Source organism: Talpa occidentalis, unplaced genomic scaffold, assembly GCF_014898055.3.
Source record: "Talpa occidentalis isolate TD23 unplaced genomic scaffold, MPIMG_talOcc4v2.1 talOcc4.14, whole genome shotgun sequence".
Classification (NCBI taxonomy): domain Eukaryota; kingdom Metazoa; phylum Chordata; class Mammalia; order Eulipotyphla; family Talpidae; genus Talpa; species Talpa occidentalis.
The window spans coordinates 37,332,664-37,351,033 of record NW_023601433.1 but is presented as its reverse complement, the minus strand read 5'-3'; the positions used below and the strand labels follow the sequence as shown (position 1 = coordinate 37,351,033).

Sequence of the window (18,370 nt, the reverse complement as noted above, 5' to 3'; positions counted from 1 at the left end):
TTTATTTCTCATGCATGTTTTGTTCATAACAAGGATTAAAAAATATTTACTAAATTAATTGACAAACATTTTCCAACATTGTGAAAGGTCTAAATAATTACAGACTCAACATGGCCCACTTTCCAAATAAAACAAAAATTGCACTCTCCTGGAGTTTCCTCTTTAAAAAAAAATAATAATACAGAAACACCATTTAGCAACCACTATAGTAATTATTGCTACAGGTAAGATCAACTAATGGATGCTAAAATTCCTGGACAAAAGTTTGAAGAGAAATAGAACGTTTGCATAGACTTGAAACATCTCCCTTAAAATATTTATTAGCTACAAAATGAAAAACTAAGTTTATATTGGGGGGAATCCCCGGTGGCGCAGCGGTTGAGCGCTGGGTTGCGAAGCTGCCCGCGGCCTCTGCGGCACCGGTTCGATCCCCGGCTGCTCGCTGGCCACCGGAGGAGGATCCCACATGGCGCGCAGACCTCTCCTGCCGCCCCTTGCTCCCCTCAGCAGTGTACCTCGGTCCCTCTGCCTGCTCTGCTCCCTGCTCTGGCTCTGGTGAATTCTCTCACCCTCCTGCGCTTCTGACTGTACCCAGTGCATGTATAAACAAAACAAACAAATAAATAAATAAAACATGCCTCTATTAAAAAAAAAAAAATTTAAGTTTATATTGGGGACACCTGGGCAACACTGCTTTTTTAAAAACTTTTTTATTTTTACATCATTGTTCATTTTTAAACAATATTTGCTTCCCCCCACCCCTCAGGTGTAGTCCCCATAGAATTTCCCTCACCAGTACACCTGTGCACCATCACCTCAGTCCCCTGTGCTCCTCCCTCCTTCCTTCTGACAGTATTTTAACTGAATTATCAAGTTTAACATATGAGCAATAGGACATGTTAACATAAAGTTAATGTGATAGTTAACATGTCTGACACAATGCTCTGAGAAAAATACAAAGTAAGTTCTACAGTATTCATGCAAAGAATGAATTATATCAGTGTAATCATGAGAAAACAGCTATACCAACCCAAATTGAGGGACATTCTACAAAACCACTGAGGAGGACTTTTCAAACGCCTTAGACAAGAAAGACTGAGGAACTCTCACTGACCGAATGACTTACAATACAATTAAATGCAACAAAGGATTCACCATTGGATCCCAGATGAGAGAAGGGAGATGAGTGGAAAAGTTGGTGAAAGTTCACTAAGATGTGTAGTTTAATTCATGGTTTTGAACGCTGTATTATTTTTTTGCATTTCTGTAACTCCAAAATTAATTTCAAAATGAAAGTTTTTTAAAAAACTGAAGATTAAATTTTAAATTAATGGCATATTTAATTTCTTCTCTATGGTCAAAAAATAGAGATTTCTGGTTAATCAGGTATTTTTAAAGAGTTATGACTTATATATTAGGGGTATTAGGCCACTTGTAAGCTAAGATTTTTCTCAAGCTGTCATTTATCTCTTGATTTTTAACTTCTTATTTTGCTAGAAAAACAATTTTTATGTGACTGAATGTGTCAATCTTTTTACTTTCAGATTTTATTTTGAGTCATTTTCCCCACTCCAAGTTCATAAAGGAAGAGACCCCTGCTTTTTTTTTTTTTAATATTTACAAGGTTTCATGTTTAAATTGGGGGATGCAGGCAGAGCCAAGACATGGGTGAAGAGTTCTCTGCCTGTAAACTCTCCTTTAGGTACAAAAAAAGCAACCATAACCCACAAGTATACTTCACCAGCTCATTGATAGCATCACTGATTTGACCAACACATCTTTCTCCCCGAGATGGATACTCTGCTATTCAGTAAAGTTTTTGGAGCAGGGAGAGGGGACAGAAAACTTAGACAGGAAGGTGGTCATTCCTGATGAATGAACAGACTCCAGGAGGGTATAGCTTCTGGTGGATCCAGACTGGCACAGGGGCCCTCCACAGTGAGCGCGAAACAATGTATTACTTCAGGACTGAGGCTTGGGACAGAGCAATCAGCAATCACTCTAGTTATCCTGTAAGCAATGGCAGAACACCATCCTCTCACTCTTTTCTCCTGAGGCTGGAAGGAAATCTGCTATGAACTGTGGAGTTCCATGATACTGAGATGGGGACGTAGAAAGTGGACTTCAGTCATGGCGGGGAGCTTGGGTTCATCATAAAGAGAAAAAGGGGTGTAGACTTCCAGCCCTAATGTGCCCTCCACAACCAAGGCTGGGGACATATACTTAATGCACATGGACTCTTACTACCCTCCTGATAAAAAAAAGATCTCAAGACTTCAGCCACCTAGTGGGGAAAGAAGAGAGCAAAACTCAGGCAAAATATATAGAAAAAAGATAATGGAAGTGAATCTAAACTTCAAGACTTTAAAACTTTCAAAATTGGAGACACTAGCAAAGATTTCAGAAGAACTATAGTGAAGATGTTCAATGAAGTATAAGTCTCTCATTTAAACTCAGAAATGTAAGTTTGGAACATCAGAAAAGATAGCCAGGGTCAAAAGGAATTCATTACCCAAGAAATAAAAGTCACTGAAAAAACCCAAGTAGAAGTGATAGATATGAGGATTACAATAAAAGAGCTGAAAACAATCATGGAAAGCTTACTTACTAGACTTTATCTGAGTAAAAAATTTCATAAATAGAAGATTAATATATATGAATACCCAAGTGGAAGAGTAGAGAAATAAGATTTAAGAAATTACACGAAATAAGAGACTCCATTAGAAAAAGGAAACAAAAGAGGGCCTCCCCGGTGGCGCAACGGTTGAGCGCTGGGTTGCGAAGCTGCCCGCAGCCTCTGCAACGCCGGTTCGATCCCCGGCTGCTCCCCGGCCACCAGAGGAGGGTCCCACATGGCGCGCAGACCTCTCCTGCCGCCCGCTGCTCCCCTCAGCAGTGTACCTCAGTCCTTCTGCCTGCTCTGCTCCCCGCTCTGGCTCTGGTGAATTCTCTCACCCTCCCGCGCTTCTGACTGTACCCAGTGCTTGTATAAATAAATAAAAAATAAAAATAAAAATAAATCTTTAAAAAAAAAAAAATTAAAAAAAAAAATAAAAAGAAAAAGGAAACAAAAGAATAATGGATATCCTTGAAGGTGCAGAAACAGAGAAGGCAAAAAAAGTCTGATCAAAGAAATAACAGGTGAAACTTTCTAAATCTAAGGAAATAAACAAGCATAGACATGCAAGAAGCAGACAGAACACCCAAATTTTTAAATGTAAAGTGACATACACAGAAAAACAAAATTGGGGCCTCCCTGGTGGTGCAAGGGGTTAAGACACAACCTATGAAGCTGTCCATGGCCTCTGCAGCACGAGTTCAATCCCCGGCCAGGGAGAAACCTACATGGCGCAGCAGACCTCTCCTGACTCGCCCACTGCTCCCCAAGCAGTGTATTTCAGTCATTCTGCCTGTTCTGCTCTCCACTCTGTCTCTGGTGAGTCCTCTCACCCTCCCTATATCTGGCCTTTACCCCAGCTCTTTACGCATAAATAAATCTTTTTTTAAAAAAAAGAAAAACAAAATTGTAAAAATATCAAAAGTAAAACTATCAAAACATTGGTGGACACTAAGAAGTAAAATTACAATTTATGTTGAAGGTTGAACAGAATGAAGATTTTCAATAAAAGTTAACACTCCTTTTATTAGGATTCTTAGCTATGAAGAAGACAATGATAATCTGGTATTGGGTGGGGGTGGTAACTGGGTAAATTTTGTTATGTTGTTCTTGTTTTGTTCCATATGAAGACATCTGTACAATGGGATATTTTGAATAAATAGTGAAAGACTTTCCATCCATAATTCTTTGTCCTCTCCCCCCAACTTAGATCACTAGGACATTTGATATTCACTGCATCAAGGTGAAGAAAATGCAGCAGAATACAGACATCAAGGTAAACGCCAAGGAATGTTTAATTATCAAAATGGATTGTTACTTGTTGTGTGGCTAGCCTACTTGAGCCTCCATGCATGCCCCTATGAGGACATCCTTGTTTCTGCCTGGCTGTGGGTGGCAGGTTCAGGAGAGTCACTAGATCTTGTTAAGATGGAGAGATTTCGGGCCTCCCCGGGTGGCGCAGCGGTTGAGCTCTGGGCTGCAAAGCTGCCTGCAGCCTCTACAGCGACGGTTTGAATCCCAGTGCCCACAGTTCCCCTCAGCAGTGTATTTCTTCAGTCTGCCTGTTCTATTCCCCGCTCTGGCTCTGGTGAATTCTCTCACCCTCCTGCGCGTCTGACTGTACCCAGTGCTTATATAAATAAAATAAATAAATCTTTAAAAAAAAATAGATGGTATGATCTCAGTGTCACCTCTCTGCTGCTCTTTTGCATGCAGTTCTTGAGCTATCTGGGTTTGTCGGCAACTTCGTAAGGCTACCACACAGGCACACTGTTAGCCTATTTTTCACCAAGCTCTAATTAAGTTCTTTTGAGCACAGTAGGGGAGTTCCTCTTGTTCCATGTCCACTGAACTTTGTTCTTCAAATTACTGTTCAAGTCTTTGTCTCTCTCTCTCTCTTTCTTTCTCTCTCTCTCTTTCTCTCTCTCTCTCCCCCAGAGGAGCTCCCCAGGTGATTCTAACATGCACCCAAATTAGGAACCACTTTTCAAATACCGCCTCCACCCATCTACCATCCTATAGCAGCTTGAGTATTCTTCTAAAAACTGAAGTCTACTTCTACTCTTATCACTGATCTGCATTTATGAATTTTTATTGCCTTAGGGCAGCAAAGAAGATCACTGAATTGCCCCTAATCCACCTTAACACATTCATTTCCCAATAACTCCACTCAAGTGGTTATATACCATCTGCTAATATTATTGTCACTGTAAATAGACAATATTGTATGCATTATAGAACTGAAAATTAAAATGGGTGTGTCATCAGTAAGTTTACAACTTAGAAGAAACAAAAATGTAAACTTTCAGTTAAGAATACAATCTTAGAGTTAGATGAGCAAAGGAAAAATAGCTTAAAATGAGCTCTTAGTGGAAGGTTGGAAGCCATTACAAAATACATCAGTAGTTTTCAGAAAATACAGACATTTGAGTGTTACTTCTCAGTGATTAAAAAAATGAAACAGAAGAAGGCTATGGTGTAGCTACCATGCCTTTAAATTAACCAAAAGCTTACTTGAATTACAGCACTTACCGGGACTGGTTTCATGACTGCTTTATACAGTGGCACCTCTAAACACTTGTTTCTGAGTCCATCAAAGATGAAAATAATGAATTCCCATGCTCTTTGGGACCCTGCTACTGTAACTAAATCTTCTCCCTTTCATAGCAACTTGAATAGCACCCACACTAATCCTGCCTTTCCCCTCCCCCAGCGAAACAGCAGCTTTAGGTATCTTGCCTTACTATCTCTGTAGATGAGATGGATGAGGTTTCTGTCAGTCCCTCTATCTAGAATATATAGAACCCTGAATTCCATTATTACAATTGACTATGGTGGAGACAGGAGTTACTTGTTTTGTGCATAAGGTGGAACCACTAGTTGCTAACCCCAACTGCCCTTCTCATGGTCCCCACACTCAAGTAAATTTGGAGCAATACTGAGCAACTCCTAGACTTTCTTATGCAACTACAAATGTATCTTATATCCATAGCTGTTGACTTGTAGAGCAAGTCTTAAAGGGAGTCATTCTTGACAGGAGTCATGCTTGACAGGAGTGGCAAAATAATGGATGTCCTATGCCCATCCTCCTCTAAAAGGGCCATACTATCAACCAACTTCAGCCTAAAACTTATCTTACCAAGATATCTAGGGCCCCCAGAATCTTCCTGGGATTCCTGTGAAGGAAATTAAATACCACTCTATGAGAATAATGATATATCACTGCGATAACAAGCTCCAACCTCCAGTGACTTAATAATACATTAAATACAAATGAATTTTCCCGATCGACGGGTGGCTATCCTCCAAAAAAATCATTCAGGGACCCAAAAAAATCATTCCTCCCCTCTTGTGGTTACATCATTTCCAACACATGGCTTCCCACATCATTCTGCTTGAATGCATCAAGTCTTAAGGGGAAAAGACTGAAGAATTCTGTGTGTCTAGAAGTGGCACACATCACTTTCACCCACACTCCACTGGCCATAACTCAGTCAGATGGTCTGACATAAGTCCCAGTCTTCCTCTATCCACAAGGGAGCCTGGGAATTATACTTTAGCTATATACTCAGAAAGGGAGGAAACAGAATTAGACTAACCAATCTCTACTACAGTTGACCACCTGGACATGAATCACCAGCACTAACAGGGAGGAGGGGAGTGAAAAACCAGTGATTTTATCATAGAATTCCACCTGGTGACCCGGAAACTGGGCTAGGCTCATTGAACTTTATCAAGATTTGGGGTTAACTGTATCTTCCAAATCTACACTCCTTCTGAGAGTTTCTTAATGTGTAGGTGGTTAGACTTTGTACCATTTGATCTACCTCCCTAGGTACAGCCACTTAAACCAGAGATGCTTTCTTAACCACAAAATATTTCTTTGTAGATCTACAAGAGTAAGGTCTATGAAGTAACAGCATTGATCAAGAAAGCATTCTCTACTCAAGAGAATGACCAAAGCAGGCTTTTCTCTCCCTTCCTTGGAAATTTTAAAGAAGGCATACAAGGAAGGATACAATGAAAAAGAGATGGAAGGAGAATACGGGGGGAGAAGAGGATGAAGTGTTGAGGAGAGAGAAACGAGCAGAATCACAAGTCATCAGAAGTCATGAGTAACTAGAAGAAAAGGGATCAGAGTCACAAAATAGAAATGAAATGAGTCTGTAGCAAAGTAGAAACAGGAATGTAGAAGAAAGAGGAGAGTCACCATCCATGTTGGATAACTAGAGTTGAAGAAGAGTCACAGGGTGACAGTGAAATACTGGAGTCCTGTGTCCCCGTGATGGCAACAAATGTCCTTCCAGTGTGCTAAGAGACTTGAATATCACTGTGCTAACGTATATGTATATAAGGAGTGATTATTCTTTATATCATTTAGTCCTATACATTTGCATTAACTAGAGAAATGTAAAGATTACTTGTTCCCATGCAACCTAAAAGAGCTCAACCAATAGTATGATGACAGGGACTCAGACATCCAAACAAGCTTGTGGTCATCTGAGCAAATACTACTGATTTTATTTTGATTTGCATTCCCTCGGTCTCTCAAAGTTAATGAAGATACTGCCATGAACCATTCTCTGTTATACAGCTACGTTAAGTTTTCCACATTTAATAGGATGCTTTTCAATTGAACCCATTATTGTATTTCTATATTAAGAAGAACAGGTTGAGGCTGCAGGAGTATGAGCCTGGAAGCCACAGAGGGTACACACCCAGAGGCCACAGGAATTACATGCTCAGAGGCCCCAGGAAGTACACTCCCTAAGACCACCATTCAGAAAGCCTCTGACTTCCAGTTTTTGTAGCCATACAGAAAACATTTATACCTGATCTAGATAAGCATGACAGATACCTATTATATAGAGTTAACTAAAGTTAGCCTCCAAACATATATCTAATACAGAAAAGAATCTATCAAAAGAGCCAATTATGTAAATGGTGATGGGAAAACTGGGTCGCTACATGCAAAAGAATGAAGCTTGACCACTACCTCACACCATACACAAAAATCGACTCAAAATGGATTAAAGAAGTAGACATAAGACCTGAAACCATAAAATACATAGAAGGAAATATAGGCGAAACACTACGGGATTTGCACATCAAAGACATCTTTACAGACACATCACCCAAAGCAGTGATAGTGAAGGCAAAGATAAACAGCTGGGACTACATCAAATTAAAGAGCTTCTGCACAGCAAAAGAGACAATAACCAAAACAAAGAGAAACCCCACTGACTGGAAGAAATTTTTTTTTTTTTTTGGTGGGACCCTCGCTGGCGGCCGGGGAACTAACCGGCGCTGCAGAGGCTGTGGGCAGCCTTGCAGCCCAGCCCTCAACCGCTGCACCAGGGGAGGCCCTGGGAGAAAATTTTTGCACACAACACTAATGATAAAGGATTGATCACAAAAATCTACAAAGAGCTGATGAGACTCAACAAAAACAAAGAAAATAATCCAGTCAAAAAATGGGCAGAAGAGCTAAAAAGAAACTTCTCCAAAGAGGAAATGCAAATGGCCAACAGGCATATGAAAAAATGTTCAACATCACTTGTAATCAGGGAAATGCAAATCAAAACTACCATGAGATACCATCTCACACCAGTGAGAATGGCACATATTAAATAAACCAGCAACAACAAATGTTGGTGAGGTTGTGGAGAAAAAGGAACTCTCCTGGACTGTTGGTGGGAGTGCAAACTGGTCCAACCACTATGGAGAGCTGTGTGGAGATTCCTCAACCTACTAAAGATAGAGCTTCCATATGATCCAGCAATTCCACTCCTAGGTATTTACCCAAAGGACACAAAAACATCAATGCCAAAGAGCACCTGCACCCCTATGTTTATAGCAGCACTGTTTACAATAGCTAAGCTTTGGAAACAGCCCAAATGCCCAAAAATAGATGACTGGATCAAGAAGATGTGGTACATATACACACTGGAATATTACTCAGCATTCAAAAAAGATAAACACATGCAATTTGCAGCAACATGGATGGCGCTGGAAGGGATCATGCTCAGCGAAATAAGCCAGAAAGAAAAAGAAAAATACCGGATGGTCTCACTCATAGCAGGAATCTAGAAAACTTAAATAAGGGACCAGGAAAAAGACTAATTAATCAAAGTGAAAATCAAAATCAACAAGCAACTATAAACCAGAGATTAACCAGGAGGGGTGGGGTGGGGACGGAAGGGAAGAGGAAGGACTAGGGTCAAAATAAGGGAGGGGGTGCAATTGTATGGGAAATATAACCAAAATGAAAATGCATACATTGTGCAAAAATGAAAAATGATGTAAAAATTATATAAAACAAAATATTAAAAAAATAAAATCTTTATGTAAAAAAAAAAAAAAGAGCCAATTATGTGCCCTGACAGGGTATCCGGGTATCCTGAACCCAAGTGTTATTTTTTTGTCACAGTGCCCTTCTAATAACCAACTTCCATCTATAAAGTCTGGGATATAATTAACCATAATGCCAAGGGCCTCACATCCTTTTGCGATGCCTTCCAATACCGGAAAACTTACAATATTTATATACAATGCCTAAGAAAGAACTGGAAAACTACATCCACTCCAGACCCCTGCATGCTACCAAGAAGCCACAAAAATGAACTTCATCATGGGTTTGATTCCATCCCATGGGAACAGCACCACAGTAAAAAAGTATGAAAAAATTTGAGTAAAAAAGGGTGGTGTTAAGAAAATTTTATAGATATGCATTTCCTTGCAAAGGCAAATACTATTTCTGGAGTGATTCCTAGAAATTAGTACTTTACTTGCTAGTACTTTGGAAAGGTTCTGGGTGGCTGGTAGAAAGGAGTTAAAGGGACTTTTCTCTGTACTTTCTCTTTGAATTTTTTTTTTTTTTTTATAGAGGCATGTTTTATTTATTTATTTGTCTGTCCGTCTGTTTGTTTGTTTACACATGCACTGGGTACAGTCAGAAGCGCAGGAGGGTAAGAGAATTCACCAGAGCCAGAGCGGGGAGCAGAGCAGGCAGAAGGACCGAAGTACACTGCTGAGGGGAGCAGTGGCGGCAGGAGAGGTCTGCGCGCCATGTGGGACCCTCCTCCAGTGGCCGGGGAGCAGCTGGGGATCGAACCGGTGCTGCAGAGGCTGCAGGCAGCTTCACAACCCAGCGTTCAACCGTTGCACCACTGGGGAGGCCCACTCTCTTTGAATTTTTAATCATGTGAATATATTATCTATTCAAATTATTTAAATGTAATCCCTTTTCCTGATTATTCATTTCATATCTACTGTCTCAAATCTTTCTTCACCTCTAACAATCTCCTCCTCGAGTCTCAGTCAGAGTGGGTGTCTAAGTCTGTTCAAGTTGCTATTACAAATACCATAAACTGAGTACTTAGAAACAACAAGCACTTATTTGTAAGTGAACAAGATTAGAGGTGCTTTCAAATTAATTTTATCAGCTACCTGGAAAAAACAGTTTCTTTACTTTAGAGGCATTCCTTGCAAGGTAACTTAACTTTATTTGACCAAAACCACTTTAATGACTTGTTTTCAAAAATTAAATCCATATATAAAGGGCATGTAATTTGACTAATTATTTTTTTTATATTGCTAGTACAATTTTTTTTTTTAAGATTTATTTATTTATTTATACAAGCACTGGGTACAGTCAGAAGTGCGGGAGGGTAAGAGAATTCACCAGAGCCAGAGCGGGGAGCAGAGCAGGCAGACTGACGAAGTACACTGCTGACGGGAGCAGTGGGTGGCAGGAGAGGTCTGCGTGCCATGTGGGACTCTCACCCGGTGGCCGGGGATCGAACCAGTGCTGCAGAAGCTGCGGGCAGCTTCACAGCCCAGCGCTCAACTGCTGCGCCACCGGGGAGGCCCCTGACTAATTATTTTTAACTCATGAATGGCAGGAAGTAAAAACAAAAGGGCAGGTGACAAAAACTTCACAGATGAAAGCTATGATCTTTAATATATAAGAAGAAAAATCATTCCATGGGAAAAAATGGGGAACAGGTAATTCAAATGAAAGGAAATACAAGTTGTTTTTAGGCATGTGAAGAGATGTTCATAACTAGGGATATGAAAATCAATTCTATTTTCATTTTTCACATATCAGATTGGCAGAACACTAAAGTTCAGTAATTAAATTTCAAGAGGGAATGGGGAAACAAGTACGCTCATACAATGAGGTGAGAAAAATATATTGTCAAAATAGTAATACCTATCAAAAATATTCATTCACATTGACATATTTCCAACAATTTATTCCAGAGAAAAATTCTCACTTTTGCAAAGTAACACGCATATTAAGATATCCTCTGCCACATGGACTATTATTGCAACAGTCTACAAACAACCCAAATATCCATTGATTAGAGATTGATCCAATATATTATGTTTCATTCATAAGAAAAAAGAATAATCACCTGGATCTAAGGAATTATCATCAATCAGTAATAATCACCAAGTATAAAAAAGCAAAGAGCAGAACATAGTATCTGCTCCTATATAGTATATAGTATCTCACCATTTGTGTTAAAAATAAAGTCAACATCAAAAAGTGGTTTTTAAAAAAGAACTCCCCAATTATGTCATGTCTGGAGAATAGAAACTACTTCTAAATATACCTCGATAAGCAAATTTTTTAAGCATTTTCATAACATACATACAAATTTTTGATTTTTAAAATGTTTTACCTGAAAATATTTGGGGGAACATGAAAATTATAAATAAATAGTCTGAAAAGATGGGGAAAAATATTCTTCTAAGAGCTTTTAAAATGTCTGCTATCGATTCCTTTATCTCCACATATGTGGGATCCTTTCTATTGTAAGGTATTTTGTCATTGTGAAAATACAGAATAAATTGTTTATGGAAGATAAATTATTTTTTGAAGATTTTAGGAAAGCATTACTTTGCATTTGTTTTCTGTTTAAATGTGCTTATAAATATATTTTTTAATTTTTTTTAAAAATTTTAAAAAGTCTGCTACAACAATGTTTTTCAAACTTTTTGGTTTCAGAACTGCTTTTTACGCTCTTAAAAGTTATTTAGAATTTGGAAGAATTTTTATTGATAGAAGTTATATGACTATATTAGCCATATATTGGAAATAAAACTTCGAATTTGAAAAGTTTTTCATTTAGAAATAATAAGCCCATTATATGTTCATATAAAAACAATTTTATGAAATATAGCTACTATTTTTAAAAAATAAGTTTAATTAAAAGAGTGGCACTGTTTTACACATTTGCAAATCTCTTTAATGTCAGGTTTTACAGAAGACAGCCGGATTTTCTTATTTGGTTCAGCATTCAATTTGTTGCAACATTACATAACATGCAGCTTTTGAAAAATTCATATATACTTGTGAAATCTGGGGATGAAAATAGCAAATACTGTCTTAGATTTACTAAGAAAATAGTTTTGACTTCAGAAATCCCTGAGATGGTCCTGGGGACACACAAGGGTTTCTTTTTTTTTTTTTTGTGGGACCCTCACCGGTGGCCGGGGAAACGAACCGGCGCTGCAGAGGCTGCAGGCAGCCCCGCAGCCCAGTGCTCAACCACTGCACCACCAGGGGAGGCCCCACACGAGGGTTTCTAACCACACTTTGAGACTGACTTATTTGCATCAACCCTATGAAGAGAACGTAAAAACTGAGGCACAGAAAGGATAAACAGAATGCTCATGGTCACACAGCTAGAGATGGAATCCCTGATCCCAGACCTCAGGGCTGCCCCTCAGAGATGGGAGGAGAGCAGGAGGGCCCCTTTCCCAACACCAGCCTTCACCCCCATCTCACATGACAGAACTTAAAATGAAATCTTTCAATTTGCACAAAGCAGTGAGAAGGGGAAAGGGCAGTAGCCAGCATACAATTCCTAGGAGAGGGCCCAAGTGTGCCCTACAGTGGAAATGGTGCCACACCTCTCCCGAGGCATGGTACCTAAAGCACATTAAGGAGGAACTACCAAATGCCCTGGAAGCCTCCCAAGGAAATATTCTTTCTTCCCTGCCCAAACCACCATTTTACAAATTTCTAAAATCACTCCATTCAGATACTTCTTTACACCACTCAGTCATTACACAGAAGACTGCCTTTGATCATAATTAAAAAGCTTAAAGGAGCCTCCCTGGTGGTTGAGGAGTTAAGTCTCAGCACTATCACCGCAGTGGCCTGAGTCTGATCCCCGCCCATGGAGCTAACCCACATAGGGTACAGCAGACCTCTCCTGTTTTGCCCACTAGCTCCCATTAGCAGTGTATTACAGTCAATCTCCCTGTTCTGCTCCCCACTCTGTCTCTGGTGAATCCCCTCACTCCCCTGCACCTCTGGGCCACACACCAATTCTTCTAATAAAAATTAATTAATTTTTAAAAAGCTTAAAAATAAGAGTAATAAGGAGAGTCGCTCTGTTGGATATTAAAGCAGATTATAAAGTGATAAAAATTAATATAAGATTGACCTAGTATAAGACTGAAAGGCAAAGCAACAGATCACAACACATAGCTGAAATTAGCCCCAATTATAGAAAACTCAGTACATTATAAAGTAGGTAAGCCTAGTAATTCAAGAATAAAACAAACCATTTCATAATTTGGATAAAAGGAAAAAGTCTATTTAGACTTTAAATCACACACCAAAATAAATTCTAGCTAGTTTAAATGTTTTACAAATAGAGAGGAGAGACTGGTAGGTTGAGAAATGCAGGAAAGGCCTTTCTTGACTGCGTCCCCAAAGCCTATGAGGGCTGCTGCACAGCTTCCCAAGCAGAAGAAACTCTGCTACTAGTCCACTGTAAAATATTGTTGAGTGTAGGGTAAGTAAAATATCAGGCTTTTCCCACCCTCCCGCCATTAGATGGCGGACACCTGGAGTGGGGTGTGGGCACGCGGAGGCAGGATACACCTGAGCTAAGATCGGGCTTATAAGGGCGGTGTCACGGGGACACCAGCAGAGAGCAAAACAGAGAAAGAAAAAAAAAAAGAGAACCAGCAGAGAAGCAGAGGCCATTAGAAAAAGCCAGAGAGAGCCTCCCTGTGGCGCAGCAGTTGGGTGCTGGGCTGCAAAGCTGCCCTCAGCCTCATGCAGCGCAGGTTCAATCCCTGGCCACGGCAAGGGTCCCACATGGCGCAACAGACCTCTCCTGCCACCCGCTGCTCCCCTCAGCAGTGTACTTCATCAGTCTGCCTGTTCTGTTGCCTACTCTGGCTCTGGTGAATTCTCTCACCCTCCCGCGCTTCTGCCTGTACCCAGTGCTTGAATGAATGAATGAATGAATAAATAAATAATAAATAAATAAATCTTACAAGCATTAAGGTGCTTTATAACTTAACACAAGGAATAAAGATTAAAAAAATGCATTCATCCATGTTACTGCTATTGAAATATGCTTAACATTAATATTTTAGTGCTAAAAACAATTCAATTTTCTTAGTAACCTTCTTTATTTAATAAAGTAGACAATTTAAGCTGCAAGAACATACACTTTCCCTCAGGGCCTTGGTAAAATTATTTTAATTTTGAATGGGAAAAAGATGAATCTCATAAACATGTTTATTTTTCCATAATTGGTTCTATTACCCCCAGAAGGCTTAGGGATTTAGGAGAACTTTCCACTGCTAATGTCAGGAAGCCTAAAGGCAGGAGATGAGCCTGGGAAGTAAGTGCTAGAGGATTAGAAAAACCCTGATGTGACCTTAGGCAAACATTTCCCTTTTCCCTGTCTCTAAAAACCAGAGATACCAACTCTCACCAAAGAAAAAGAATAATGAGGTAGTGTACACAAATCTCCTAGCCCTCAACTATAGGGAGTTTATCAGAGAGCAATCCTTAAGTAAACGTTGGTTTCTTTTCTGTTCCCGTTTTCCCTCACAAAACCTTCCTAGTCTTCTACCTTCCCTGACTTCTCTAACAAGACCTCCCCTGTGCCCCCAGTAGCCCCTCCATTTCAGTGAGTAGTCTGAAATAGTGTTACCTCCCATGCAGGCAAGAGCCACATGCTCCCAACCCTCTCCCTAAACCCTCTCAGAGCAATCAAGGTGACCAGAACCACCTGGTTACCCTCATACCCTGGTTACTCTCATGCTTCCTTGGTATATGGCTGAGGCAAGGGTCAAGCAAGGTCAACTACAGTCACGAGTTGGAACTTCATTCTCTTTAAGCCACTTCAGTAAGGCCCATAAACATAGTTGAGGCATAAAACAAAACTGTATAAAGTGCTACTATAAAGTAATGGAAGTCATTGCACTTCCTAGTATCCTTCCTTCAATCACACCTGTACCTTCAGGTGTGAAAAACTAAGGACTACAAACACAATTTGTCAAAAATAAAATCTCATACGGTTCATTCAATCTAGCTTACAGCTACAGCACTTACTCCATTGATAGTACTGGTGATGGTGCTGGCTTATGATCATCAAACGGGTCTGTTCTAGTACCATTTTAAAATCGCATCCCACTTCTCTACTGGCCTCTGTACTTGGTTCTGAGTTTTGAGATTGCTACTCTATCAGATATTCCTCATTTAACCTGGCCTTCCGGTATAATGATTTTGTTGCCTTTCTTTGACATGTGTGGCATGAAACATTCAATATCTAATATATTCATGTATGATCTCCTGTACCTTTTACCTTCTTTTTTTTCCCTAGTCTGAAGCTATTCTTGTCTCTTGCCCTCCATTCTAGATCTACCAGTATCTGTGTCTTTCTCCTATCTTTTGTGATCTTTTGTCTTGGTCTTTTGTTGTTTTACTGTGGTAATGCATCATTGCTGAAAACATTATTAATCTTTTTTTTATAACATTCCATTGATAACATATACCTATGTGTTTTAAAGGTAAATTCTAGTTATTCACTGAACAACTATTTAATGAATGCCAAATAGGTGTCTAATATTAAAGCCATAGCAGAGTTCATCTCGCTTGCAGAATTTAGTCCATAGGTTAGAACAGACAACGTAGATACAAGTTCTTGTCACTGGACTATCAAGAACAAGAAACAGTACTGATGTGATGCAAGAGTTAGCAAACACATTTATAGGTCACAGGAAAATCAATTTAAATAGCATAATAGATCCAAGACATGTAGAAAGAAAATAGCCTTCTATTTTATGAGTTGTATCAGTGATTTAGAATTAAAATAAAGAAAACATTTCCAAACCTCACATCCACAGTATTATTTGACTCATGGTCAAACACTTCAAAAGCTTCTTTGATTTTTTTGTTATATTCTGCTATCAGGAGCTCTGAAAAGAGTAAATAAAAATTATTTTACTTTAACTGTGAATTCTTAACAAAAAATTTCAATCACTAAGTTTGAAATTCTTAATAAGGAGGAACACACAGAACTCTTTCCTAATCTTAACATATCATTTAGCATGTTTAACTTCCTCTGGAAAACTCAAAGAATGAAACAGACTTCTTTAAAATACTTTTTTTATTAAGGCATAATACACATACAATAAAGTACAAATGTGCACTAATTTCAAGTACACCCCTTAATGAGATTTTACATATGTATACAGGCATGGAGGCACCACCCAAATCAAGACAGACCATCTTCAGCACAGCCTATCTTCTGGCTCAAGTAGTTTGGGTGTAGTTCTAGCCTAAGAGGTGGAAGGAGTCCAGCGACATAGATAATAATTTTGGCTCACTAGGGTGCTGGCTTGCCTTGCTTCAGTGTACACTGGAAGTATACCCTCCAATATACCTCTGAGGTATACCCTCAGAGGACTGACACTGTGGGAGCCTGTAGAGGTATACATGGTTGTTTCCAGGTTTTACCTATTGTAAATAGTGTTGCAGTAAACATAGGGGTACAGGTGTTCTTTTGAATCAATGTTTTTGTGTCCTTTGGGTAGATCCCTAGTAGTGGAATTGCCAGGTCATATGGTAGCTCCATTTTTAGTAGACTGAGGAAGCTCCACACAGCTTTCCATAGTGGTTGGACCAGTTTGCACTCCCACCAGCAATGTAGGAGAGTTCCTTTTTCACCTCATTCTCACCAACATTTGTTGTTGCTTGTTTTTTTGATATGTTTCATAAGAATGAAATTGGTGTAAGGTGGTATCCCAATGTGGTTTTAATTTGCACTTCCCTGATGATAAGGGATGTTGAACATTTTTTCATATGCCTGTTGGCCATTTGCATTTCCTCTTTAGAGAAATGTCTTTTAAGTTCTTCTGCCCATTTCTTGAACCCAAATGCTCAAAAATAGATGACTGGATCAAGAAGAAGTGGCATATATACACAATGGAATATTATTCAGCAATCAAGAAAGATACTCATGCCATTCACAGCAACATGGATGGAACTAGAAGGAATTATGCTCAGCGAAATAAGCCAGAAGGAAAAAGAAAGATATCGGATGGTTTCACTTATAACAGGAATATAGGGGAACCCATTAGACATCAGTGTAAAAAAATAACAACAGTACAAAACACAACAAAGCAAAAACAGACAATTATAAATCAGAGACATCCTGCAGGGGAGGCGGAGGGGGAGGAGTGAGAGGGGAGGAGTGAGAGGGGAGGAGGAGCACAGGGGACTGAGGTGATGATGCACGGGTGCATTGGTGAAGGAAGTTCTATGGGGACTACACCTGAGGGGGTGGAGGGAAGCAAATATTGTTTAATAATGAACAATGATGTAAAAAATAAAAAATAATAAAAAGCAACATAGGACATTCTCTCAAGGAGCTTACAAAGTAGTTTTTGAAGGAAGACTCACAAAACGATTGAAAAGTTATTCAATAAATATTTGTGGGTAACTACCATTTGTTGTATTATATTTTAAAACAATTTGAGTAAGATGGACAAGTTTTTGTTCAAAAGTTTGATACAATTCATTTACAAAGTTCTCTGGGCTTTTGTTTTCATGAAGACTTTATTGCTGTTTCAGTCCCCATGCTTGTGATTGCTTTGCTTAACTCTTCTGTTTGTTTCTGGTTGAGTCCTAGTAAATTATTTTGATCTTGACATTTATCCATTTCTTCAAGGTTATTGATTTTATTGGCATTTGGTTGCTCATAGTAATCTCTTTGTTCTTTGTATTTCTGTGCCACCTGTTTATTTTAAAAATACAAGGAAAGACAATGTTTCAAATACATTAATGATGGTACTATTACCCTACTTACAGAAACCAGATAAAGACAGCATTAAAAAAGAGAGAATTATATACCTGATGACCATCACTACAAGTCTCTTCAACAATATACTAGCAGGTTGAATTCCATAATATATCACAAATAATACACATCATGACCAAGTGGAATTTATTCCAGGGATGCAAGAATAGTTTAACATGCATATGTCAATCAATATAATACATCAGCAAAAGTAAAAAATCATATAAGATCAATAGATGCAAAGAAAGCATTTGCAAAATTCTGTATCCATTTGTGATTAAAACGCTAAGATGGAAATAAAAAATAAATATATAAAGGCCATAAGTTACAAACCAACACCCAATATAATACTTAATGGTGAAAAACTGAAAGCTTTCCCCTTAAGATCAGGAACAAAACAAGGATGCCATTGTCACCAAGTCTTTTTAACTTAGTATTAGAGGTTTTGGCCAGAGTTATCAGAAACAGCAGGAAATAAAGAGACTCTGGGTCAGTAAAGAAAAGAACCTATCACTATTCACAGATGATATACTTATATGTAACGACTCCACCAAAATACTATAAGAAACAATAGATTACTACAGCAGAGCAGCACCCTCAGTCAACATCGACATCAGTAGCATTTTTA

General features: G+C 39.0%; 1 protein-coding gene across 4 annotated transcripts in view; it reads right to left on the bottom strand.

The window, feature by feature from the left end:
• EFCAB2 (EF-hand calcium binding domain 2) overlaps nt 1-18,370 on the bottom strand; it is a 107,049-nt gene that overhangs the window by 43,280 nt on the left and 45,399 nt on the right. For 2 of the 4 annotated variants that reach the window (XM_054694951.1, XM_054694953.1), the window contains exon 2: nt 15,775-15,859. In XM_054694951.1, coding sequence (XP_054550926.1) covers nt 15,775-15,859 — 85 coding nt within the window. Of the gene's footprint in view, nt 1-15,774; nt 15,860-18,370 lie in introns of those variants that run through there. The other 2 variants (XM_054694954.1, XM_054694952.1) reach the window with 2 other exon arrangements.